This window comes from Bos mutus, chromosome 26 (assembly GCF_027580195.1).
Source record: "Bos mutus isolate GX-2022 chromosome 26, NWIPB_WYAK_1.1, whole genome shotgun sequence".
In the NCBI taxonomy this organism is placed as follows: Eukaryota; Metazoa; Chordata; class Mammalia; order Artiodactyla; family Bovidae; genus Bos; species Bos mutus.
Genome location: NC_091642.1, coordinates 14,220,465 through 14,247,655, shown reverse-complemented (window position 1 = coordinate 14,247,655; position 27,191 = coordinate 14,220,465). Strand labels below are relative to the sequence as shown.

At 46.0% G+C, this 27,191-nt stretch overlaps 1 protein-coding gene across 1 annotated transcript in view; it reads right to left on the bottom strand.

Annotated features, from left to right (window-relative positions):
• Positions 1–205: 205 nt before the first annotated feature.
• Positions 206–27,191, bottom strand: part of LOC138985808 (uncharacterized) — a 34,047-nt gene continuing 7,061 nt past the window's right edge. Inside the window, exon 3 of the mRNA XM_070363603.1 lies at positions 206–2,414. Coding sequence (XP_070219704.1) covers positions 2,259–2,414 — 156 coding nt within the window. The 3' untranslated portion in view covers positions 206–2,258. The remainder of the gene's footprint in view (positions 2,415–27,191) is intronic.

The window sequence follows — 27,191 nt, the reverse complement described above, 5'->3', positions numbered from 1 at the left end:
AAACACTTTGAGTTGGAGGAAACGTGAAAATGGTAAGATCTGCCTCTCTAAGCCTATTCTCTTCATATTTCTTTACATTCAGAAAAAATCTTACCTTGAGCCACCTTATTCATTCATCAAACACTTATTAGTGTCTACTCAGGCTTTGAAAGGGTTGGGGGCAAGGAGAGAGAAGAGATACCAGGATACAAGCAATGCTAATTGAGCCAGTCTCATATGCTATGTATTGCATTAAGCATATTATATGGATGTTTCTCATTTAATGCTTGGATCATTAACTGTCAGACACTTAAGAAAACAGAAAGACCAAGGTTTGAATTCAAATCAGTCCAACCTCAGAGTTCAATGAGCTAAACCACTCGACTCTTTAGGATAGAAGGAAGAGGGCTCATTTATGAAAGTTTGAATAAATACAGCAAAAATTGGCTTCTCTTCCTAGCCACGACCACTGTCAACAGATTGAAGAGCGTCTATTCAGACCTTTCCCTATATGTTTACATGAGGCCAATGAGAAATATAATTCTCCTTTTAGTTTGTACTCATAGGAGTTTATGAGAACTGATTCCAGGATTTTTCACCCCTGCCTATTCCATGGACCAACTACTCCAGTTTATACCTTCTTGCCCTATTTCTGGATGTTAAACTAATTCCTAAATTTTCATTATTACAGGAGTACTTTTGTAAATGGGGCTTCCCTGGTGGCTCAGTGGTAAAGAACCCGCCTGCCAAAGTAGGACATGCGGGTTTGATCCCTGGGTCAGGAAGATCCTCTGGAGAGGGAAATGGCAAGCCACTTCAGTATTCTTGCCTGGGAAATCCCATGGACAGAGAAACCTGGTGGGCTACAGTCCATGGGGTGGCAAAAGAGTTGGACATGACTTAACTAACAACAATAATTTTTGTACCATGTATCTCTGTTCACATATGTGACAGTTTCCCCAAGGTGGATTACTAGAAGGGAAAGAAAGTACTAAGTGGAAGAATACATGCTTTTTAATAAATACTGCGAAATTCTCCCTTAAAGAGTCTGTACGATTTATATGTTCACCATCAGTGTGTGAAAGTATGTGTTTTCTTGCAGCTTCACTACAGAGGATATTATCAATTATTTCAACTTGTGTTAATCTGATGGGTACAAAAATATTCTCCTTGTTGATTTCTGTTCCCTTTGATTACATGAAGTTGAGCTTGGCATCTGTGTGACAAACATGGAATCTGCCATATACACCAATATCCAAACACTGCCCAGGCTTCCCAAATAAGAGTAACTTCTCTCAGGGTTATCACAAGTCACAGAGCACCTCCGGGCAGATTAGAAAGAGGGGCTTCTTCCCCAAGACATGTTACTTCTATCTGTTGGAAAAGTGTTATAATACATCGATTATTAGACATTTTATCCCAGTCTAGAGAATAAATATATAAATCTACCATATCTAAGAGGTGATTGGCACCTCCTTGCTGGGGAGGGGAGGGTGCCCTGCTGCCTTGCACAACCTGCCCAACTGTATGGAGCCGTCCTGCTCTTAACTTCTGGATAGTCTCCTTGGGCACATGGTCCCCATCTGTATCCTCTGGCAGAAACCTGGTGTGAGTAATGAGCCTCTGGTCCTGGTCTCTCCACCCACATCTCTCTGGTTGACTTCAGATTTGTCCCAATATCTCGCTCAAACTTCATGATGTCTTCTTCTCTGTCTTCCTCCTGAATGAGGCTTAAGGGAAATTTTTGCCTGTAGGGAGCCTTTGAAGAGTCAAAAATTTCCTTGCAGATGTGTTTTTAATACTATGGGAGCACATTAAAGTTGACATGATCTAACAGCAATTCACTGTGTTTTCTTTACAGGCTGGTGGTTCTGGGCTCATTCAGACAGCCATCCGGAAGTGTACCAGGCCTGGGCTGTGCCTGCCCCTGGAGGGGGCACCCCAAGGGGTAACCCCAGGATTTCTTGGCATCTCGTGCCATCTGGACTTGCTTTGCACAGTCACAGAGAGGCTCGTGTGCCCACTCTATGTGTTTCTGGGGCCAGAACCAAGTGAACACCTTGGAAGTTGTACTATTCTGCCCTAATTGGTCTCAGTGCGGAGCCTGGTCCGTGGGTGGTCTGCAGTGAGCTACTGCAGTCAGAAGAGACAGATAAAGACCTGCCATTCTTCAGGTAACCTGGCAGGGGCAAGGATGCACAGGACCGGGATCTCAGAGCCACAGGGTTGGCTGAGATTTTTCTGTAGACTCCTAAGCACTTTTGCAATTTCTAAGAGTCTCATGACATGAGGAAGATGCTCCCGAAAAGATCACTTGGGCTGACTGATACTTCACATTCCTTTGCCGTGATCTGGAAGGACATCAGCTGGACATGGTGATGCCGATTCTCTCGTGGTGGCCAGAAGCTGCCAGAAGGGCAGGACTGCAGCTGAAACTGACGTATTAAAATAAGAGCGTAATTAGAACACGGTAAGTGCATTTGCTGGGTAAACAAACAACTTTCAAAATGTAGAACTGTAGAGAAGAATAAAATAATTGAAAATGTTCTTGGGAAGGAAGAAGCCCTTACTTTATGTAATAATAAATACTTTTGAACAGCACCCGTGTGCCAGGCCGTGCTTGGGGCTGGAGACAGTGAAACCTAAGAAGAAAAGACCCTAGTTCCCTTGTGTCTGATGTGCTTATAGTTAGGAGACAGAAAATAGGGCTACAAAAGTGATCGTGCTTAGGCACCTAGTAAATGGTGGTTATTAAATATCCTACAATAGGAGATTGGTTTAGTATATTTTAATATACCCACACTTTATTTTGTAGTCATTATAAACATGGTTTTGAAGAATATGTTATGACATGGAAGAGAGCTCACAGTTCATTCATTCATTCATTCAACAGACATCAGTTAAGCACCTACCCTGTGCCAGGCTCTATCCTGGACTCTGGAGACAGAGGGGGGAGCAGCAAAGGTGAGATCAGACAGGCTCCCTGTTACTCTGAAACTTATATCCTCTTCAGGGGGACAGTTAATAAAAAAGTGCAAAAATACCCAAACAGGAAAAGGTCAGATGGAGACAGCAAAGAAAGTGACATGGTTGGTGCCTGCAATGCAGGAGACCTGGGTTCAATCCCAGGGTCAGGAAGATCCCCTGGAGAAGGGAATGGCAACTCATTCCAATATTCTTGCCTGGGAAATCCCATGGACAGAGGAGCCTGATGGGCTACTGACCGTGGAATTGCAAAGAGTCGGACATGACTGAGCGACTAACGCACAGGGGAGAGAGGAAACTGCTATAGCCTGAGTGGTCCAGGGGGCCCTCTGGGAGGAGGTGACCCAGAAGGAACAATGACCAAGAGGGAGCCAGTAGGAGAAGACAGGGAAGCTTTATGGAAACTTTAGGTCAGCTAACCTTTCTTTAGCGTCACAGACTGGGAAACGGACGTGACATGGCTTGGTGGGGACGTCGGTGGCAAAGCCAGGATTAGACCTTGAGTCTGGGCTTCCTGGACAGACAGAGCTCTTCCTATGCTGTGTGCCAGTTTGACTCTCATTAAATGTCTCTCTCCAATGCTTTTATGGACCTAGGGCCACACAAAGGATATCTCTCCATCAAGCAGTCTCCAGGATTTCTAGCAGTCGTACAGTGTGCATGGTGCTGTGCCCAGAGCCATGAAGAGTGTAACACGCCGAACCAGAGGGACCCACATCCATCTGCCATGTAGGAAAGTAAAAGCAGCTACGACAGAGCACACGGATGTGGGTACAGCATCCTGAGATGCCAGCAAGCAGTGATTGAAGGAGGAGAGGTCGCTGAGGCCAGGCTGGAAGACTTGAATTCTCATTTGTCCACAGACAACAACAGCCTCCACTTGGTTAGCCCCCAGCCGCTGCAGGGGAACAGGATGAGGAGGGAGGTCTTCAGCCTTGCACCCAGGGATAGGGTGTCCCAGACCTTCCAGCAGCCCCAGCCCAGGGATGCAGCCACAGGAATGATAGGCGACCAGCCTCACCCCTGCTCACTTCTGTTCCTTGTTGCTCTGCCCCCCCACCCGCCGGCTTTGATCACAGTCTCACAGAGCTTGGCCGGGCTTCGAGGTCCCCTGCTGTGACGCCCCAGGCTGGGACTCCAGCTCACAGGGACTCTCTCTCTCTGTGTATCACAGCCTGGATCTGGCCTCCTGCCTGCTGGGCTGTGGCAGCAGCAGCCCTAGGGACCCAGGGGAGGTAACAAAGGAAAAAGGTAACTTTGGGTCAGATTGAGGAGAGGTTTGCCAGGCAAGGGCAGCTAGGCAGATGCACTTTGGTGGGTGATGGAAGCCATCCCGCCCCTGGCTGTCTGAGTGGCATGTAAGACCTAAGAGGGGTGGTTAGAGGTAGTCATCAGGAGTTCAGGCACCAGGTGGAAAGACCTGTTCACATTCCAGGATAAGCCATGTACTCCCAGGGTAATCATGGCCAAGAGCCTTAACCACTGTGGACCTCAGTTTGCTCATCTGTAAAATGGAGGTAATAATTGCTTCAGTATCTCAAGCATGCATTGCATACTCAGTCGTGTCCGACTCTCTGAGACCCCATGGACTGTAGCTTGCCAGGCTCCTATAGGATGTTCCCCCCAAGGACAGATTTTCCCAGCAAGAATACTGGAGTGGGTTGCCATTTCCTCCTCCAGGGGATATTCCTGACCGAGGAATTGAACCTGCGTCTCTTATGTTTCCTGCATTGGCAGGTGGATTCCTTACCACTAGCACCACCTGGGAAGCAATTGCCTCATAAGATCTGCCAATGCCTGACACACAAATGATATGAGTTCTATCCCAGGGTCGGGAAGATCCCCTGGAGAAGGAAATGGTAACCTGCTCCAGTATTCTTGCCTGGGAAATCTCATGGACAGAGGAGCCTGGTGGGCTACAGTCCACGGGGTCACAGAAGAGTCGGACACAACTCAGTGACTAAACCACAAGGTTGTTATGAGAATTGAGGATGTATATGTGGAAACACTTGGCTCGTTGTAATCACTCTAAACTGTAGCTGTCAATGATGCTGAAGTCTCAGCTGGTTTGGGGAGGAATCAGAGCCAGCTCTTCCGAAGCACACCCCCCACAGTGGTTCTTGGAGCCTCGTTCTTGCCTTCAGCATGATTGGAGTCTAACTCAGTCTCTTGCACCCTGTTCTCTTTCTCCTCTGGCTCCTGACCCAGGTTGGATGTCACTAGTTCTGAGGGACTGCCATGTGTTCTTCCTTCATCCTCCTGTACCCAGCCTCTTTCTGCTCTGGCTTCTGCTCTTAGCTGCCCCATGGCTCTTCCAGCCCTGCTCAGAGTCCTCGATGACTCCCCGTGACGGCAGAGGAAATAGCAGCCGCCTCAGTTTTTCATTTGGCTCAGCTGGTAAAGAATCTGTCTACAATGAGGGAGACCTGGGTTCAATCCCTGGGTTAGGAAGATCCCCTGGAGAAGGGAAAGGCTACCCACTACAGTATTCTGGCCTGGAGAATCCCACGAACTGTATTATAGTCCATGGGGTCGCAAAGAGTCAGACACAACTGAGCGACTTTCACTACACTTCACAGCTTTTCATTTAAGACCCCTGGCAAACTGACCTCTTCTTAACTTTCCAGCCGTAGGTGGATCTGGGAAGCTGAAGCCTGAGTTGGAATCTAGGCTTCGCTGGATCTGAACTGTGAAACCCTAGGGAATGTATATAACCTCAGTGCCCTTTGGTTTTCTTATCTGTGATGTGGAAATAATTATCCCTGCCTTATCAACTTCACAAGAATGTTTGAAGGTCGGAGTGGGGATGGGTATGCTGACTCTACCTTGAAAGTGACTCACAGTTTCTAAAAACTCAAAGTTTTTAGACCACAGTGGTGTCCTTTGTTCTTGGCATTCCCTCCACCTGGAGTGCCTAGTTACCCTCAGTTACCATGGACCGCCTGGGCTCATCCTTCAGAGCCCAGGGCAAACACCATGTCTTCCCTGCAGTCACTCTCATTACCCTGCCTGAAATGATCTCCCCCCTCATGTTTCTTATATTATGTTGCTTTTGTTTGTTTGTTGTTGATTTAGTCACTCAGTTGTGTCTGACTCTTTGAGAGCCCATGGACTGTAGCCCACCAGGCTCCTCTGTCCATGGGATTTCTCAGACAAGAATACTGGAGTGGGTGGCCATTTCCTACTCCAGGGGATCTTCCCGACCCAGGGATGGAACCCGCATCTCCTGCAACTCCTGCATCTCCTGCGTTGGCAGGCGGATTCTTTCCTGCTGAGTGAGTCACTGGGTACCCAGTCGTGTTGCTTACTTGCTTTCAAACACCGTGAGAAGCCTCATAGTACCTGTTTTCCCATATCTGCCTCCCCTCCTTAGACAGTGAGCCCCTCGAGGGCTGGACTATAATCAGCTCTGGTTTTCCCATGGCAGATCATACCCCCCACACCATCGGTGTTTGAGGAGTACTTGTTGAAAGGACAGCTGACTGGATGCATGAACGAATGAATTTCGGTAGATGAGATGCACTGGAAGGGGAAGAGATGAGTCTGATCCCTTCAGGGGGCCTGTTTTATGGCCCAAATTTTCACATACAGAATGGATCCAGAGTGCCCAGACAGGAAGGGTTTAGGGGCAGAAATGGGATGGCAGGCTGGCGTGGGACAGCTGTGTTCTGAAGAGCAAGCACACGTGTTCGCTGGGTACTTGGGTTAGGGGATGGGGCTCAGCGCACAGCGGTACCCAGGAGTGCCAATGAGTGCAATACCTCACTCCTCCTCCTGAGGGCGCCTGCCTGGCGGCGGCGGCGGGAAAAATAAGAGAGTAGAAAAGAGGAGGGGGTGCGGGGGGTGGGGTGGGAGGAGGAGAGGAGAGGCGAGGGGCGGAGGGAAGGGGGAGGGGCGGAGGGAAGGGGGAGGGGTTAGGGTTAGGGTTAGAGGAGGGGCGGAGGGAAGGGGGCGGAGAAGCGTGGGTCGATCTTGGAGCTGCGGAGGTGACTCCTGGCGACCAGAATTTTGTTTGCCACACAGGAGCACCCGATTTATTATCTGGGGCTGAAACACACGGAAGGAACAAAGGGCCCTGGGGACCTTTGTGACCCAGCTGCTCCCTCTCTGTGCGGAGCCGGAGCCGAGGCCTTGCGTTCTCAGAGCCGCCCTTTCTGACTTTGTAGGAGGCAACGACCCTCCTCATCTACCCCTCCACCCCAAAGGTTATAATCTGGGGCCACACATTCCTCAGGCAGTGTTGAATCTTAAGTATTTTAATGCCTGATATCTATCTCCGTGTGCATTTTAGTTTTATCAGGGGGCCAATGGAAAGTTTTTTTTGTTATCTCTTTAAAACAGATGTCAGCAAAAACTTCCAGCACAGATCAAGGGCAGGTTAAGGCCTTTGAGATGGGTCTGAATGTCCCTTTAACATTATTCAATCTAATACCCACTATACCGCCAGTCATTACCCTGTTTTTATAAGAAGCTCTGAACCATATGTTCGGGAACCAATTAAGCATACACATCAAGCCCTGGGATCAGGTGGAGCTCTGTTTAAATATCTTAACCTTTTATGATTATCTTAATTTAGAGAAAATTCAAAACACATTCAGAAGTCTTAGAAAATGAACTAACTAGGAATTTACTGGCCGGGTTCTTTTCTTGATGTTGGGATCATTTCTTTACAAGCCCAGCCTGGATTCCTGGGGAAATCTTCTGTAATCACAACTTCTGGAGAAATGTAGACATGGGCGGGCCTAGGAAGCTTAGAAGGGGCCACAACAGACTTCTTTACCTTCTACTGGCGGAGCAGCTTCTCCCAGCCCCAGATCCTGCCATTCCCCTGTCCCAGCCCCAGAGGTGTCCTGCTTCCCAGATGGAAGGGGAAGAAAGATAAGCGGACTCTGAATGTGGATGTTTTGTCCCCTTTAATAAGATTAATGAAGTATGGAATGAGTTGGCATAAAATACTCATGCAACACCTGTCGTTTGTGGGGAGTGATGGATTGGGGGGAGTTCAGGGCAGGGTCTGTGGTATAAACTGCACAGATCTGACTGCACATGTGATAGTCACCCTGCTTTTCAATTGCAGCTTCATTCTGGGGGTGGGAGTGAGGGCTGGGGTGGTCAATGGGTCTGTCTTCATGTCAACCTCAGGTAAAGATGATGTGTGTTTAAAATATATATGCCTCCCCAATTTGATGGACTTATAACAAGGTCTTACAGGCTTTTAGCTGCTCGTGCAATACATTTTTATTGAGCACCTACTAGATGCCTGGTTCTGTTCTGGGCACTGGGGATTCAGTGAGCAAGAAAGACACAGTCTTAACAAGGATGTCAAACTGCTTCCGACACAGGTGCCCAGGTAGAATACCAGGACCCAACTGGGTCTCAAAAACCCTCTTTCTGGTGAGATGAATGGAGAGAGTAGCAAGAACGCATATACACTACCATATATAAAATAGCCAGTGGAAATTTGCTGTATGACTCAGGGAACTCACACTGGGGGTCTGTAACAATCTAGAGGGGTGGAAAAGGTGGGAGATTGGAAGGACGTTCAAGAGGGAGGGCGTCTATGTACACCTTGCCTACTTCATGTTGATGTATGGCAGAAAGCAAACCAATTTTGTAAGGCAATTATTCTTCAATTAAAAATAAAATTAAAAAAAAAAACCCTCTTTCTTAGGATTAGTAAACCTTTAGAATAGGGTTTCCTGATAAAATACAGGATGCCTTGCGTAAGTATATCCCAAGTATGGTCTGAGACATATTTATGCTAAATATTTATTTGCTGTTTACCTAAAATTCAAATTTCACTGGTATGCTGTATTTTTGTTTGATAAATCTTGCAAACCTACTGTAGAAAAAGGATGAGGGGTAGTATCTCAATCTTGGATGTTAAGTACAGATTTTGGAGGTAGGCAAGCAGAAAGCAACCTTGTGCCAAGTCTCTTTACTGATGTTATTTCATTTAGATCTCACCGTAACTCCATGAAGTAGTTTTTATTATCATCCTCACTTGGCCGAGTAGACAGAAGCTCAGGGAGGTTAAGTGACTCACCCAAGGTTACCCAGCTAAACTTCTAGGACACTTTTGCTGAACTTGGAGAGCTGGGCTCTTTCCGTGGCACTCCAGTGCCACGCTGATGGCTATCTTTACAGAGTTCTTATTTTCCTAGCCTGCCCTGGCTTCTCTCAGCTTCTTCCCCCTTTTATCCACAAACGTTCAAGGAGAGATTCACTCTCGTCAGATCAATGCCACTGCTGTAATGAAAACCACCACCCAAACCCACGAAGGATGAGATCTGTCGAACCCTAATGAGAATGGTTCCGATTATGCAAAAAGCAACCTCATGGTTATTCTAATGTTACAAGTAAATATAAAACATTTAGAAATACTTGGCTTGGGCTGTTTTTTTCAAGTACAGATGTCTGACTCCCTGCCAGTTTGTTATTAAAAATGCTACGGTGGTTTGGGTACAAAGATTGCTGTAAAAATAAAAGCTGATGCACTCCGAGCACTCATTTTGACTTTGTAGGGAAAGTCAGCAAGGGTGAGGCTAGAGCAGATGGTGGTGAATGGCGCCTCTCAAGTGGGGACCCCAACCTTCATAGCTCAGTCGCTCCTCCCCGAAAACCCTGCAGGAATTTCCCATGGCACCTCAAATCCCAAATGGGCTCCCGCCTGGCTTCGGCCCCATCTGCTCACCCTCCCCCTTTCACTTGCTAGCTTCTTCCAGCTCCCCACACACTTGCACTTGCTCTGTCTCTGCTCACCATGTTTCTCCCCTGGCCACCATTCATCTAGCTGGCTCCTTCTCGGGCTCCATCCTTCAGGTCTCCTCTGACCACCTTCTCGGATGTGGTTGTCCTTCTCTCGCTTCCCATCACTCTTTATCACGTACCTTAGCATCTTTCCTTTGTTTCTCTTGTAACTCTGAAATGATCTTGATGACTTTTTGTCTGTCCTACCAGAAAGTAAAGCCTGTGAAGACGGGGACCCCATCTCTCTTGTTTACACACCTTGTCGCCAGCACGTAGAGCAATGGGAAGGAACGTGGTAGTCGCTCGATAAAGGTTTGGTGAACAAACTGATGGATTTCCCAAAGCACCTCAAGCCTTGTGTTGCACAGTCCCTTCTTGGTCCATGGACAGGGCAGCTTCTCCAAATGTAATCAGCTCATAGGAAACACTGAAACTTGGGAGAATATTTAACCTCTGTGAGCAATGGTTTTGAGGCCAGCAGGAATTTCCAGGATGGTGCTCCAAAGCTCAGCAATGTGAAACACTTGAATTTGCCATGGCATTTTCTTATGTATAGAAGGAGAAGTATAAAGAGATAGAAGACTGAGGGGGTTCAAATGTCACCCTAATATTCTCCCTGTTTTTTTATTAAAATATATATATATATATACATATATATATATATATATACATGCTGCTGCTGCTAAGTCACTTCAGTTGTGTCCGACTCTGTGCGATCCCATAGACGGCAGCCCACCAGGCTCCCCCATCCCTGGGATTCTCCAGGCAAGAATACTGGAGTGGGTTGCCATTTCCTTCTCCAATGCATGAAAGTGAAAAGTGAAAGTGAAGTCACTCAGTCATGTCCAACTCTTAGTGACCCAGTGAACTGCAGCCTACCAGGCTCCTCTGTCCATGGGATTTTCCAGGCAAGAGTACTGGAGTGGGGTGCCAGTGCCTTCTCTGATATATATACATATATTCTCCCTATTTCAGACAAATGTGGTGATGTGACCAGAACAATTTTGAGGACATGAAGGGGGAGCATTCCCTGGAGACTTCGCTCCTTACACGGGCACTCAAGACTCCTCACACGCTTGTGTCAATGTCCCTTCCCTGATTCCTTTTCATGCTTCTCTTTACACTGACTGTGTTCCTCGGGTCCTGAATTGTCTGTCATGCCTCCACACTTCCCTGCGTGCTTTCTCACACCTGTCCCATGACTCTCACTGTGCTTTCAACCTAGAATTCCCTTCCTCCTTCCTCTGTGTAGGTCCGAAGCGTGCTCACCAGCTGGACCTGGTTGCAAGGTCATCTTCTCCATCTTTTCTTACATCCCCCCTCACCTGGCGGTGACCTCTCCCTTCTCTGAACTCCCTGAATGTTTTTGCTTTTCCTTGTCATGTTCTACTTGATGTCAAGCTTGACTTCAAACTCCTTAAGGGCAGGAGCTATGCTTCATTTTTGTGTCCTTCACTGCCCCCAGCACAGTCCTTTTTGTGATGGGTTAATGCCATGAAATTAAAAGACGCTTACTCCTTGGAAGGAAAGTTATGACCAACCTAGAGAGCATATTGAAAAGCAGAGACATTACTTTGTCAATAAAAGTCCGTCTAGTCAAGGCTATGGTTTTTCCAGTGGTCATGTATGGATGCGAGAGTTGGACTATAAAGAAAACTGAGCACCGAAGAATTGATGCTTTTGAACTGTGGTGTTGGAGAAGACTCTTGAGAGTCCCTTGGACTGCAAGGAGATCCAACCAGTCCATCCTAAAGGAGATCAGTCCTGGGTGTTCATTGGAAGGACTGATGTTGAAGCTGAAACTCCAATACTTTGGCCACCTGATGCGAAGAGCTGACTTGAAAAGACCCTGATGCTGGGAGGGATTGGGGGCAGGAGGAGAAGGGGACGACAGAGGATGAGATGGCTGGATGGCATCACCGACTCAATGGACATGGGTTTGGGTGGACTCTGGGAGTTGGTAATGGACAGGGAGGCCTGGTGTGCTGCAGTTCATGGGGTCGCAAAGAGTCAGACATGACTGAGCGACTGAACTTTACTGAATGACATTTCCTGAACACACACAGCCTCAAGTCATTTGCTCTGGGCAAGGATGGGACAGTGTCAAGTCTTCTTTTCCAAGACTGGAGGAAAAAGTCATGTGACTTATGGAATGTGCAATCAAAACCAGTGACTTCGAGACCCCCATGTGTCCAAATGAGAGGTCCAGAAAACAAAGGGAACTTTCCCTTTTGCATTCAGATGTCTTCCTGTTGGGTGGCCAAAAGTCCGGAACAAAATTCCTGGGCACCCTCAACTCTCTCCGCTTCCCATCTTTCACAAATGTTTTATTCCAAAACTCTGTCCAAATAAAAAATCTCCAAAGAAAGTCAAGTGCTAACACTGAGCACATGAGTCTGAGAACTAGAGATACAAGTGGAAACAAAGACTCTGCTTTTGCCAGGTAAATGTTGTCAAATACAGAAACATGCAAATGTATTTATCTCAAGTGGGTTGTAAACAGAGTGTACATCTCACATGGGGTCCAAATTCACTTGCAACAAGATGGTAACCAGTTTTGGAGAATTTTACACACATTAAGCCAGGGATCCTCCCTTACTGCATGATTCAGGAGATTTGGAAATGTTCTGCAAGCAATGTGGTTTTAAAATGAAGCCCAGTACAAGCTTTTGATCTATATGGGATAGTATGTGTGCATGTGAAACTCTACTGAACTGATGGGCTAAATTTAAACACTCCTCACGTACAGAATCTGGATTTATTGTTTTGCTTTGGGATACACACATCTTTTGAATTTTCTACATCTATGGCACATGGAGAGGTGAGGAGGGAAGCCTGTGATCTTTCTAAGGCCAACACCCCAGTGTGGCCTTGGCCACTCTGGGGGCATTGTCATATTTTCAATAAGCAATTGCTATTAGAGAGTGAACCAGTGAAAATCTTTCCCTGAACTCATCGTGGATCGCAACAGGAGGAAACACTCCATCACTGGAAAGTGACACTAATGTATTCTATTAGATTTGCTTATCATGTTAAAGAGCATATTAAAAGGAAATGTTTGGAAAAGGGATGCCATAACATGGTATGATGGATTGAGAATTCCTAATTTGGAAAAAATGTGCTAAGACAACATGATTGATGTGAGTGACCTACTTTATTTTATAAGAAAGTATGAGCTGCCTCAGGCTCATTGGTACACATATTTGGAAAAAGTTGTTTTTTTTCCACATTAAGTTTTTATTAACATTTTCAAAAGAGCAGAAACACCATAGAAGGATATAAGTTGTGACTTGTCAATGCAGATGTGTTTGTAGTCATTTGCTGCTTAGAAAATGTGTCCCCCTTGCTGGAAGGGTTTCTGAATTAGGAGTTTCTTGCCAAACAAACATCTGATGGGGAGAAATATGACACCTTTTCCTACTGATAAAAAAATGACAGTGAAGGGGTGTTTTATGTAAAACATAAATGGATCTTCTGCTCCTTGTAGGTAGCAAACTCTTAGCATAGTTAACATTTCAGGAGCATCCTGGCCACCTTCCTGCTACCCAGAGGAGACAAGTTCAAAGCTGAATTAACCATTTTATTTCTACTTGAGAATTTGGAACCCCAAACTGAGGCTCCCCATCACTGAACAAAGCTGCTAGAGGTCAGAAACTTTCTGGAAGTCAGGAATTTGGGGTTATCCCAGAAAACAGAAATAACTATGAAGGCTCCAGGGAGGGTTGGTGGCAGACAGAATACTCTGCTACTATTAAAATAATGGTACTAGTGCATTTAAGAACTTAAGAAATTCGTATGGTATAGTGTTCATTGATGAAAGGGAAACATAAAGAAGAAATATGTATTAAAATGTGGAGGTGGGAGAATAAGCTTTCTAGAGGGCAATTTGTTCACTCTATCACAGAAACCTTAGATTTCTGCATGCCTTTGGATACAGAAAGTCCATTTCTAGAAATTTCTCTTAAAGAAATAATCATGAATATTCACAAAGATTTATGTCATAAGATGTTCACTGTAGATTTATAATATTAAAAAATGGACTCTAAGTGTTCAAAGATAAGGGATTGCTTAAATTCATACACCTAATGGGGCCATTAAAATGATAATTTAGAACTATAATGTGAAATTTTATTAAGTAGGAAAAGTGGGTTAGAAAACAATATGCATATTATGATGCTACAGGTAAGACTCTATAGACATATGTCTACTTAATTCTTAGGTATATATGTCTGTTTACATCAGTAGATATATGTATAATGTTATATCTATTATGATACTATTTTAAATATATATGTGTATATAACATGTATTTTTTTGAAGGGCATTCATCACAAGGTAAAGAATGACTACATCTGAAGAGTAGATTTTACAGATATTGCTTGTTTCTTTCCTTTTGTATGTTTTCATTTTCTACAAGAGACATGCTTTATTTTGGTAATAAGTAAAGCAGTTATTAAATGGAAAATCCAAGAGACTCAGATGATTACTTAATAGAAACAATAAGAGACTTTGCAAGGATTCCCAGGCACAAGCTAGTTTTCTCATATAATAGTTAAAAATATAAAATGAAAATTATTCCATTCACCATAGCAAAAACAAAACAAAGCATAAATCTCCCACAAAACTGAAAATACAATGACTTATTCATATAAGAAATATCTAAGACCTGTTTAGAAACATACTGAAGTACATCAAATAACATCAAATGAAGTAAATTACTCTTCTGCTTGGGATTGCTAAGTATTGTGAAGATTTCAGTTCTTCCCCAATTAGTTTATAATTCTTATGCAATTTCAATACTATTTCTGATTAAAAGAACAGACAAGTTGATTTTAAATTTTATCTAAGCCATACACATGAGAATAGACATTTTTTATAAAAGAATAAAAAGAAGAGGATTGCTTTATTGGATTTTAAAATCTATTACAAAGTCAGAGTAATTAAGCAGTATGATAATGTTGTGCTGTGTGTTTAGTCGCTCAGTCATGTCTGACCCTTTGCGACCCCAAAGACTATAGCCCACCAGGCTTCTCTGTCCATGAGGATTCTCCAAGCAAGAATACTGGAGGGAGTTGCCATGCCCTTCTCCAGGGGATCTTCCCAACCCAGGGATCAAAACCAGATCTCCCGCATTGCAGGCAGATTCTTTGCTGTCTGAGCCACCAGGGAAGCTTATGGCAATGTTGTAGGAATATCAGATAGATAAACGGATAAAATAGAGAATAGGATAGAAGAGAGATGACCGAAATAAAATATGTCTATGGGAATCTATATATGACAAAGATTGTATTTCTTCTTACTGAAGAAGGACCGGATTTTTCCATAAACAATGCTGAAATAGTTATCTGTTTGGAGGGTAAAAAAGTCGGTTTTCACCTTATGCCACATTTACAGAAAAAACAAAAATAAATGTATTAAAGATGTATACATTTAAAAAAATGATATGAAGTTGGAAAAGAAACTTAAAAATAAGAATTCCATAACCTTGAGAATGAGGAAGGCTTTTCTTAAAAAGAGACATATCTCAGACTCCAGAAAGGAGAAAACTAACAATTCTACCAGCATAAGTATTTAAATCTTTGGTGTGGGGACCACCACCCCCACTCCCACCCCCTGCCCGCAGCCCATGGAAGCAAGTTCCCTTTGTTCCAGATTGGCTGGGACACAGGGAACCCGTGGAGTCTTCTGCACAGTTGAGGATGACTTTTGATCCCCATCCCCTGACTCAGTGTCTAGGGTACCTGGGCTTCCACCAGCAGCTCTGAGGCAACACTGGCTTGGCTCTTGAGTGGCTAACACCCCCAGCTTTCTGCTCTCTTGGGGCTCCCTGAAGAAGGGCACAGACCTGTGTCCTGTTTCTAAGTGGTTAGCGGACAGGCCTCTAACCACTGAATCCCTGCTCTGTAAGCCCTGTGTTTGATTCGAGTCTGTGCTCCCACAGTCTAGCCAAGTGCCTGGTAAACAGTAGGTGCTCGCTAAGAGTGTGTTGAATCTCAGTGGATTGACTGTAAAGGCCCAGGTCTATCTCCAGTCCTCCTAAAGCTCATCCTGATCCCCCACTATCCCTGTCCTCACTGAGACTCTTTTTTTTCTTTTTCCTAAATAACATGAATGTGGTTCATCTCTAGGACCTGAAGCCACCCAGCATGGCTAGGGGCCCTGCTACCAGCTTAGCTTCGGAACGAAGGGGCTAGAAGAACACAGGACAGCTTTCTCCAAGAGATTTAGAGCCAGAGATGGCAAAGAAGTGGAGGAGGATCTCCCTGCTTCTCTTCTGAGTCCACTTTTCCAGCAGTTTCATCAGCTTCAACATCCCCCCCACCGCCCCCCGAAAGAATCTGACTCACCACAGCTCCCTACAGCCAGTGACCTTGCTTTTCTGCTTCTTGGTCCCAGCACACGGCACGTGCATGTGAAGAGTGTGATCTCAACAACTTGCCACAATAGAAATCTGAAGCTTAGGAGCAGCAATGATGTTACAGGCCATATAGTGCGGCTCCTGCCATTGAACTCAGAAGCAGCAAAGACCCGCCCAAGGTCACAGAGATGATGGAAGAGATTCAGCCAGGATGCCTGATCTGATTTTCAGAGATCAGCCAAAGCTAAAGCTAGTTCACTTGGCTTAGTTTGGGAACCAGGGGACCCTGTTGGGATCCCATACCAGATCCCCTGCGTTGGCTCCAGCTGAAGCTCAGTTACTGCTGGAAGAGGCATGATGCTCTCATAATGAAATAATATCTTTAGCAAAGATCCTTGAGGCTACTTAACTGTGAAATAATTACATGGGCCTCAAAACTGGGAGATCAAGTGTTTCTATTCCAACATCCCATGATGCTCTTAGAAAAAGCTTCACTATAAACTGCAGGTGGGGTAGGGAGAGGCAAGATTTCTGAGCCAGGACACAGTGTTTTAATTCCACCTTTTATGTTTTGGCATCATCTCATCTATGTGTATATCTCTCTATAGACATATTAAAACAACATTATAGGAGATTAAAAGAGTAGCAATTGTCATCTGTAATCATACTGCTATAACTCAATTGTACCCACATGTATGTGTCTCCTTATTTAATTACATAATGCATAAATGCACCCTTGTTGTCAGAAACTACCATCATCAAGTTGTAAAGAGCATAAAGAAGGCTGAGCGCTGAAGAATTGATGTTTTTGAACTGTGGTGCTGGAGAAGATTCTTGAGAATCCCTTGGAACGCAAGGAGATCCAACCAGTCCATTCTAAAAGAAATCAACCCTGAATGTTCATTGGAAGGACTGATGCTGAAGCTCCAATACTTTGGCCACCTGATGTGAAGAGCTGACTCATTGGAAAAGACCCTGATGCTGGGAAAGATTGAAGGCAAAAGGAGAGGGGGTGGCAGAGAACGAGATGATTAGACAGCATCACTGACTCAATGGACATGAATTTGAGCAAACTCTGGGAGATAATGAAGAACAGGGAAGCCTGGCGTGCTGCAGTCCATGGGATGTCAGAGTCAAACATGACTTAGCAACTGAACAACAGGTTGTAAAAGTCCCTTTTCCACACCATCCCCAACCATGTCAGCTCTCCTACCCTAAAATAACACGGTTGTCAGCTGTGTATCTTTCAAGAACTTTTCCCTGAGTTTACATGTAAGTATCCACATGTAACTTTACATTATAATGTGAATAAAACACAGATAGATAGTGTTTATTTGAAACATTAATAGGATCATACTATGTTTTATTCTGGAACTTGTTTCCCTCACCTTTAACAGGCTTTGGGAATCTTTCCATACTACTATACACAGATAGCTAACTTCCATCTTTTAACAGTTACACAGTTTTCTGTAGTGTGGAAGCATCATAATTTAAAAAAAAAACCTGTCCCATATTAAAGGATACTTGGATTGTTTCTGATTTTTCAATATTCTAAACAGTATATATATAGGTTCATTTTAGCTGTAAGCTTTCTGCCTCTCTCACATCACATGACTGATGAGCCTCATTCATGTCATCAGAAGGTCCTACTAAGGGATGTCAGAGATTTTGTCTGTTTTCTTCACTGCTATGTTCCCAGTGCCCACAACAGTGCCTGCTCAGCCTAAGTGCACAATAAACATTTGTTGAATGAATAATTGACCATAAAGGGAGGACGCAGCTGAAAATCATTTTCACAAGTAATTGCCTAACACTCATACTTTACAAAGGCATGTGTACTCCCTAATCATATTCTAGGGCTTCCCTGATAACTCAGTTGGTAAAGAATCCTCTTACAATGCAGGAGACCCTGGTATGATTCCTGGGTTGGGAAGATCCCTTGGAGAAGGGATAGGCTACCAACTCCAGTATTCTTGGGCTTCTCTTGTGGCTCAGCTGGTAAAGAACCCACCAGCAATGTGGGAGACCTGTTTGATCCCTGGGTTGGGAAGATCCCCCAGAGAAGGGAGAGGCTATCCACTCCAGTATTTTGGCTTGGAGAATTCCATGGACTGTATAGTCCATGGGGTTGCAAAGAGTCGGACACCACTGAGCGACTTTCATTTTCACTTTCATCATATTCTAGCCTTAGAACAGTTGTGTGAGGTCAGTAAAGCCTGCACTGTTATTGCCCCCAACTTACTGATACAGGGGAAACAGGAAATTTCAAGTCTGAGCACATTTAATTTTCTAGTTCTCCAACTAGCCCTTGAAGGTAAGGATCATAATTCACTAAATTTCTTAACCCTGTTAATTGCAAGTCAGTTGCAAATTTCCTTATAAATGGTAAATGCCCAATATTGGTTAAATGAATAAATGATCCCCTGATACTATAAATGTTAAGTGGTCCCATCCTTGTGAGAGCACAGGGCTTCCTAGCCCAATCTGCTTTCAAGATGGCCACCAAGCTGTCCTGAGCCAACTTCGCCACCTGGTGGCTTGTGGGGAAATCGCCTTTTCTTTCTTCGCCACGGCGTCAGGATATGCTTTTTCCTCCATCACTACTGGCTCAAATCTACCTCTGACAATCCTTCTTCTAAGTTTACATACCTTCTAAATTTCCTTTCCTTTTCTCTTTAGAATTGTAAGTCTTACCCTCCTCTACTCTCTCCAAATTATTTAAAAGTAAAGGACAACCAGCCAACCCCAATCATGACTGAGAAGTCAAACTATAATACTCTGGTAGCAGCGAAAAGGGAAAACATATATTTTGAAGTAGAAACAGATTTAGGGCCACCTTCAAAGTGCCCCAGGACCTCTTATAGTCTCTCCATAAGTCTTCATCTAATTCCTTATCCCATCAACTCTGCCTACTTTGAAATGTGTTTTCTCTTGTCAGTTAACATTCACTTCTATTTTTCTGTTTTTTAAAAATCATGACAACCTCTACCCAAATACCTATAAGATGTCAACATAGTGCCTTGAAGATAGCAAGATATGTTTCTGGAAAAAGAAAAGAATTTTGCTTTATTCCTATTTTTTTTTAATGGGGCTGCTGCTACTCCTGCTAAGTCGCTTCAGTCGTGTCCGACTGTGCGACCCCAGAGACAGCAGCCCACCCGTCCCTGTGATTCTCCAGGCAAGAACACTGGAGTGGGTTGCCATTTTCCTCTCCAACGCATGAAAGTGAAAAGTGAAAGTGAAGTCTCGCAGTCGTGTCCAACTCTTAGCGACCCCATGGACTGCAGCCTACCAGGCTCCTCCGTCCATGGGATTTTCCAGGCAGGAGTACTGGAGTGGGGTGCCATTGCCTTCTCCATTTTATGGAGCACACAACCACTATAATTATGTTTATACCAAGTGTGAAATTCTATATCTTATGAACAGTTCACTTAGTAGACTTTGGGAGAAGAGAAACTTGGAACTTTGACCATCATTTATAACATCGTTTCTATGAGGTGTAAACATATTGAGTCCTGCTGCTGCTGTTAAGTCACTTCAGTCGTGTCCGACTCTGTGCGACGCCATAGATGGCAGCCCACCAGGCTCCCCTGTCCCTGGGATTCTCCAGGCAATAACACTGGAGTGGGTTGCCATTTCCTTCTCCAATGCATGAAAGTGAAAAGTGAAAGTGAAGTCGCTCAGTCGTGTCCAACTCTTAGTGACCCCATGGACTGCAGCCCACCAGGCTCCTCTGTCCATGGGATTTTCCAGGCAAGAGTACTGGAGTGGGTGCCATTGCCTTCTCCATATTGAGTCCTAGATAGTGATTAAGAAAGAAACTTTTGGAACATAATCTATTTGAAAATTAAGACCTTCAATCTCCCTTTCTGACTCCGGTACAGATTCTTATTAGGCTCCAAGGGACACACACACACACACACACACACACACATCCTCACCACCTTACCCCCCTTTAAAAATACCGAAAATCCAAATAAATCCCTCCCACCCCTTCACCTCCATCCCCTGCCTCTATCAGGAAATGCAATGCCTCATTGTAAATATAAAAGAGTAACAGCATCAAAGAGGGGGAGTTTGGTAGGTGGTGGGCCCAGCTGGATCTTCCGATTGTATTCCCTTTTTAAGGCCTTTTGGACTTAACTGCTGTCCTGCAGAGGGAAGCAGTGCAGGGGGCTAGTGCACTGGGAGGTGGATAGCCAATCCTATTACCCTCTTCTATTTAGTTCCAGATATTGTATTTGCCTTGTCTTAGCTCAGCATCTCTTGCTTTCTTTTTCTCCTTCTCCATATTCCTAGTTTAGTCTTTTGCTATAGTATTTTTCCAGGACTCTTTCTTTTCTTTTTCTTTATTGAGGCATAAAATTTTACAGTAAAATACACAGGCCTTAAGGTCGGTGAGTTTTGGCAGTTGTATGTGTTACCATGGCCCAAATCAAGATATAGAACATTTCTAGGATCCCAGAAAGTTCCCTTATTCCCCTTTCAGTGAACCTTCTCCCAGAAGCAACCACTCTTCTGAATTCTATACCCAGTTATGAACTTCATGTAAATATAGTAAATATAGAATCATAGTAAATATAGTAAATATGGAATCATATAGTATATTTCTTTCCTTTCCTTTCCTTACCAGAACACTGGCAATGAAAAGGTATAAATATAAACTTCTTTTCTTTTCCAAGATTGTCAGAAGTTAACATCCCAAATGCTGACAGTAGTGACCGCTGGTCACATGGGGTTTAAGTGACTGTTACTACCTTCATTATATATTCTAATCTAGTATGTGGGTATGTGTTAGTTGCTCAGGTGTGTCGGACTCTTTTCAAGCCCATGGACTATAGCCGGCCAGGCTCCTCTGTCCATGGAATTCTCCAGGCAAGAATACTGGAGAGGGGTAGCCATTCCCTTCTCCAGAGGATCTTCCTGACCAAGGGACAAAACTGGGTCTCCTGCATTGCAGGCAGATTCTTTACCATCTGAGCCACCAGGGAAGCATTAGTCTAGTATACAGATATACATATAATTTTATAATAATGAGAACAAATAAAGCTTTTTCACGGGAGGTGGGGCCATGGCTCTTGGGGACAGTGAAGACTGTCCAGACAGTGAAGACTGTTCAGAATGAGTGTGAGGATGGAGCCATGGCCACCTGAAGGCTGAGAACACAGTCCCTGCCTAAGGACTTGCTGGTGGCAGGGGACATGGTACATCATCTCAAAGTCAGAGACACCTTGAGCTGTTTCCTACCTGGAGTCTCAATTATCCTGTTAGATGTGGAATTATTTGCTCAAAGGATTTCTCCAACCTCCAACTCTTCCCCTTAAATCTTAGCAAAGAAAAGCATTGTCCAAGCAAGAGTTAAAAATGCTATTAAAGTCATGAAAAAATACACACACATATGCAACTTTAAACTCCTGATCACACATTTGAGTGATGCAAGTAAAGCAAATGGTAATTGAACAAAATATACAAATAATAATACAGCAAAAATTGTAGATAAAATCTGTACACTATGGTCTCTAATATTTGAACTCAGATAGCGACAACTTGTTCTGTTTCCTTGATGGTCCTGCGATACAGATTGGTACGTACATGGAGAAAGAATGTGTGTAAGAGGGGCAGAAATGAAGAAAAAGTTTTGAATCCCAAAATAACATTCGCAGAAATACTTAAAACAAAGAGAAAACAACCTAGCAATTTCACAACAGAATGCAAGGCCTAACTCTGTTGGTTAAATGGTCTCATATGTGGTATCTGTGGAGCTGGGAGGCTTGGAACGAGCCAGCTCAGGCCAGTGCCAGGGTTCTGCGTGAACTGGCTGGGCAGTGATCATGTACTGATAGTTCAACCTCACTGAGCCTGTTTCTGCCTCTTTAAACTGCAGTGATAGTGGCCGTACCCACCTGAAGGGGTTGGTGGGAGGGATGACTGAAGAGAGGTGTGAACAAACTCCTTAGGCACCGTATATACTAGCCATATGCCAACTGCTTATTGTCTCTTCCAGAACTGGAATAAATGCTCTGGAGAGAATGGGGGATCCAGACTCTGGTGGACTCAAGAGCAAAGTGTTCTCTCTTTTCTTACCCTGTGGAACTTCCTCACTGGGGAAAGGGAGATGTTTTGATAGGAAATGAGATGGTGGGATGGTGGGGGTGGGGTGGGATACTGGAATCAGATAGACGGGCTTGGAATCCAGACCCCTTCGTTTACTAGCTGTGTGTGACGTTAGGTGAACCTCTTAACATTTCAGAGCCCCTATTTTCTTATCTAGAAAGTGAGAAGTATTTTGATGGATTGTTCTGAGAACTGGATGAGAGAGGTCCTTGTAATAACTGCTTAGCCCAGTACCCTTGGCAGGTGGCATGAGTAATAGAAATGGACCATCTCACGCAAGATGCTTTGATGGCAAGCAAAGACCCTTTCTTGCTCCCAGCACATATGAGCATCTGCTCCTTAAACCAGGACAGGGTTGAGGGGGTGGGGGCTCAGAGCAAGGGGCAGAAACAGGCAACTCTTAACACTTCCACAATTAGAACAATGTTTTCTACCACACCGGGCAGGGGCAAGACAAATCACCTGGGTGAAGGAAATACTACAGATGGGCCAGATGTGCTGAAGTCCATCTGGGGGCGATCCACATGGTTGGCACTGTGATCCACCCTTCATCTGGAAGCCCTGGAGTCCTGTGCGTGTTCAGACGCCTCCCCAGGCAGCCAGGCTCCGAGACTGTAGCCGTGGGGAGGAGGAGGAGGAGGGGTCAGTTGTTTTATTTTTAGCAACGTGAAGACATTTTCCCACTTCCTGGTCCCCAGCTTATCTTAGCAAATACCCCAGAGTCCAGCCAGGGACCGAGTCGCGAGGGCATAGTCTGTGCTCTTCCACGTCGGCAAAAACCTTTTTCCTAAGGCTGGGGACTGGACCAGATCAGAGGAGGACTCCGGGTCTCGCTGAACCCGGGGTTTTGCCTGAAGTGGGAAGCCCATCTCTTGGTCAGATTTTAGCCGAGTTTCATTGCTTTGTTCCACAAGGTGTTCGCCAGGTAGCCATTTGGGAGATCTACTTTCAAGAAATAAACAGCTCGCCACACCCTGCCTCCTGGCGGTCTCTGATTTTTCTTGCCCTTTCTCCAAGTCTTCCTCCCGCCCCCCATTCCCCCTCCCCCTCCACTCCAATTTCTCTTCCCGACTGCCAGGCCTCAGAAGTAGACCCCTCAGGTTCATCGGGCTGTAAAGTCGGGGCGTTTCTCTTTCCTGATGCTTTAGTCGGCACTAGACGTCAATGATCTTTTTTCCTCCTTCCATAAACTGGATCTCCGGCGTGGGGCTAATAACCTAGGGACATCTGAAATCCCGATTCCGTTCCACCTGGCCCCAGCCCTCCTGCGGGAGCTCCCGACTGCTTGCTTTCTTCGGCTCTTAATAGATATTAGAAGCCGACCACCTGATCTGCAAGCGGTCTAAGCCACAGACAGCTTTTCCAGGCGCGGGGTCGGCGGAGGCGGCTGCAGGTTGGAGCCGGGCCCTGCGTGCGCGCCCGCGTCGGGCGCCGAGGCCGGAGCAGTCATTCCGGCGTCTGGAGCCCAGAACCCGGGGTGAAAGGCCTCCGCTGCTCTCGCAGACGCCGCAGCCGAACATATGCTGCACTCTCCAAATTCATTTTTAATTCATGACATCAGTGTAGGGACCACAGGAGCCTCTAAACAGCCTCTCTCAAAACCAAAACAACCACGCGAGCGGGGAGAGGGGAGGGCCGCCCAGTCCAGAACGTCGGCTCCTCGGTCCCCAGGGACTGGACATTTGGAAACCACTTTCCAGAGCGAACCTGCTGTCCCTTACGGCAGAGTTCCCTCCCTCCCCCACCCCACTTCGGTCCCTGGAGCCGAAATTGGACTCCAGGGTTATTATAAAGACATGGCTGGTGTCAAAGTGGTTTCGATTAGGATTTTAAAAAATAACGTTGCATGAAAACGATCAAATATGTACTTGCAGGAAGATTAAAGGCTTCCTTAAATACATTTACACACATAAAATAAATATATTTATATGTACTTATATATTAAGAACTATCTACACATACAGTATAATATATAATGTATAAAAAGATGTTAAATAACTAATACAGTATTGTAATATTAGAGGTTAAATATATGCCAAGCAGTACATAATATGATGAAATCCATATAATATATGTTCTATATTAAACAATATAGAAAACAAACGACCCATATGTTATATTAGACAGAGTATCCTTCTCTGAAATATCCAAAGTGCTGGAGCTGGATGTCCCTGAACCCCAGCTCAGCACAGGGCACCTAAAAGGAAGGAGGGAGGCTCACAGTGGCTCCTGGGTGCTGATGCTGCCACCCCAGCTCCCCACAAGACACCCAAGTGTCTTGGGCTGGATCAGCTCCTTATTGGAGTGACGGAGTTAACAGATTATCTTTTTTTTTTTTTTTTGATATATAACATAACCACATTTATTTAAGAATGTATTCCAGTATCAAATGGCAAATTTCAACAATGCAAAAACTATTACATTTGCACCAAACTCATACTCTCTTAGCAAATTTCAAGTATTTAGTACATTTTTAGCAATAGTTACCATGCTCTTAACCGAGGAGGTCAGACTCCAAATGACCGGGAGACACAGATTTCCTAAAGGAGACCTGAGGGCATCCATTCCCAGGACCACTGCAAGCCCTGAATCTGGCCTTCTGTCCCGCGAGTGTAAACCTAAGTGTTCTTTTCTCAGGCACCTAAGACAACTTTAAGGGACATTTTCCAACGTAGGCATTTAGAGGCAATTTGGAGATTGAAACGAATCTTTATACGCAAGACTTGAATGTTCTGGAGGCCCTTTAAAGTTGTGGTTAGAAAGGCGGTTAACAAACCCGAGGATGGGCTGCAGGAGACGACTCAAGGCAAAGCAAAATGCAGTTAGAAATTTGATATTAACCGCGCACTCGCCAGTCCTGCAGCCTAACTACCATCGCTGCGTGCTTACTCTTCTGGTACCGGGGGAAATAGGAGAAACTGACAGCGAAGTCACCCTGAAGAATTACCTCGTTTAAACGGGAAAAAATAGCTCAGTGGCTTACTGGCAAACTAAAACAATGTGCGTGGGAATTCTTTTTTCTCCGGAGTTACCCAGCAGCGGAACCTCAAAATCAGTAATGTGGAAGATGGGGGAGGAGGGTGGTAAATGAGGGCGGTTTTCGATGGACAGGAGCGGCCGGCCTCAGAGCGGCCTCCAGACCCCAAGGCCCTCTTCCGAGAGCCCCGGTTCCGAGTCGGAGGCCCGGGGCGCACGCCACTGGGAGCGCCTGGCGGCGGGGCCGTAAGCGGCCCCAGGCGCGCCGCCGCGCCAGAGCTTTTATTTGCAGCCTCTTGAACTCCCCGCTTCTGGTTCTCTTCCCTTCGAGCGCCCTGCCATGGAGTGTTAGACAAGCCCTGTCGTCTGTGGGCTCTCACCTCAGAGTCAATATTATCTCAGATGGGCACAATAGACTGGAATGAAAAGCTAATATTGAACCAATGAAGTCCCTGCCCGCGATGCCACCCTTTGTTGCGCAGCCCCAGGCGAGCGGCTGGCGGCCGGCTAAGTGCGGGGCGGCTGTGGCCCGGCCTCTCAGGGTCCCCCCTCCCCCCACCGGGGGTGTGGCCGGGTTGGGGGACACGCGGGACGCAACTGTGCTTCGGGTCGCCGGCAGTGGGGCCCCACTCTCGCCTCTCCTCCACCGCCAGGGGCTTGGTAGGGTCTCGGGAGAAGCGGGCAGCACCGCGCGCCCCCCCCCCCCCCACCCCAGCTCAGACATAGAGGGGACGCAAATAGGGGAGCGGGGCCTGGCGTGCCCAAGCTCTGGGTGCCCTCCCCTGAATATAAGTGTGGTGGGCAGCCAAGCAGCTTCGGAGCCCTAACCTTCAGAAGGTTCCTTCTGGATCGTCTTGGGGAGCGGCCTGGCCGTGTCGGGGCCGCCTGTAATTAAAGATCGCCAGGGCCGAGGCTCCGGGAGGAGGGTCTCCTCAGGAAGGGGGCCATCAGACCCTCACTGTGGGCCTCTTCGGAAGCTCCCAGCTGCCGGCCACTCTTCTGTCCCCTGGCCAGGCCAGCTCCTCTCAGGCTGGGCAGAGCCAGGGAGGCAAAGATCGGTCGCTAGGCCAGGGACTTTCGGGGCGCCTTGCTGGCTGTGAGGAGTCCCGAGTCGCGCTCCAGGATCCCCGAAGCCGGCGCAGGGCCGCTCTGTGGGTATCCGCAGAGATTTCAGGGCCGCTTTGAAGAGCAACAAGAGGGTGTGGAGCTCACTAAGTCTCAGCCGGGTCAGCCTCTGCGCTGACTGGCCGCAGTGAGGCCGCCGACCCTGAGATCCTAAACTCAGGGCTTTAGTCCGCAGAAGACTACCCCGGAGGAAGCGAAAAGGTGTGGGGTGAGGCCTAAGGTGGAAACAGTGGCCTGGAGGACAATAGTGGGCAAGTGAGTTCGAGGCAAGTGATGGGGTTACCGGCCTGGACTGGCTTCGCATCGTGTCCGGTCAGCCTGCCGCGTCTTCACTGCCATTTCTCATTGGCTTGAATGCATTGACGTTGGACGCTGGGGAGCTGGAAGCGGAAGGAACCCGGCCTCAAGGCTCCTTGCAGATGACCTCTCTGAGCCTTAACTTTCTCATCTGGAAAATGGGTATCATGACTCCTTCTATACCAGAGGACGAGGTTCACTGAGAACTGAGTGTGCACAAACATGCCTTTAAAAGCTAAAATTCGTTACAGGGAGAGGAATTGCCCTTCTAAGTCTTCCCCAATATCCTCCCAGGGTTTCTTGGAGAGCTGCATTGTCTAAGAGAAAAAGCCTCCAGTTTCTTTCTTTCTTCCAACAGCCATGATCTTTCTAAGCCCTAGTCCAGCCCCCAGAGCCCAGAAAACAAGGAAGTACAAAAAGAGGAGACAAGTTCCTGAGAGAGGGCCCAGCGGCCCACCAGCATTTCAGAAACTGTCCCTAGGTTTGAAAGTGGATTGCCACTGACACCCCGAAGGATGTCCTTAAAGGACTGGGCCCCACTTAAAGTTACAAGGCCCATGAGGGGTGTCAAGAGCAGAGTCTGAAACGAAAAGACGGCAGAGAAAGT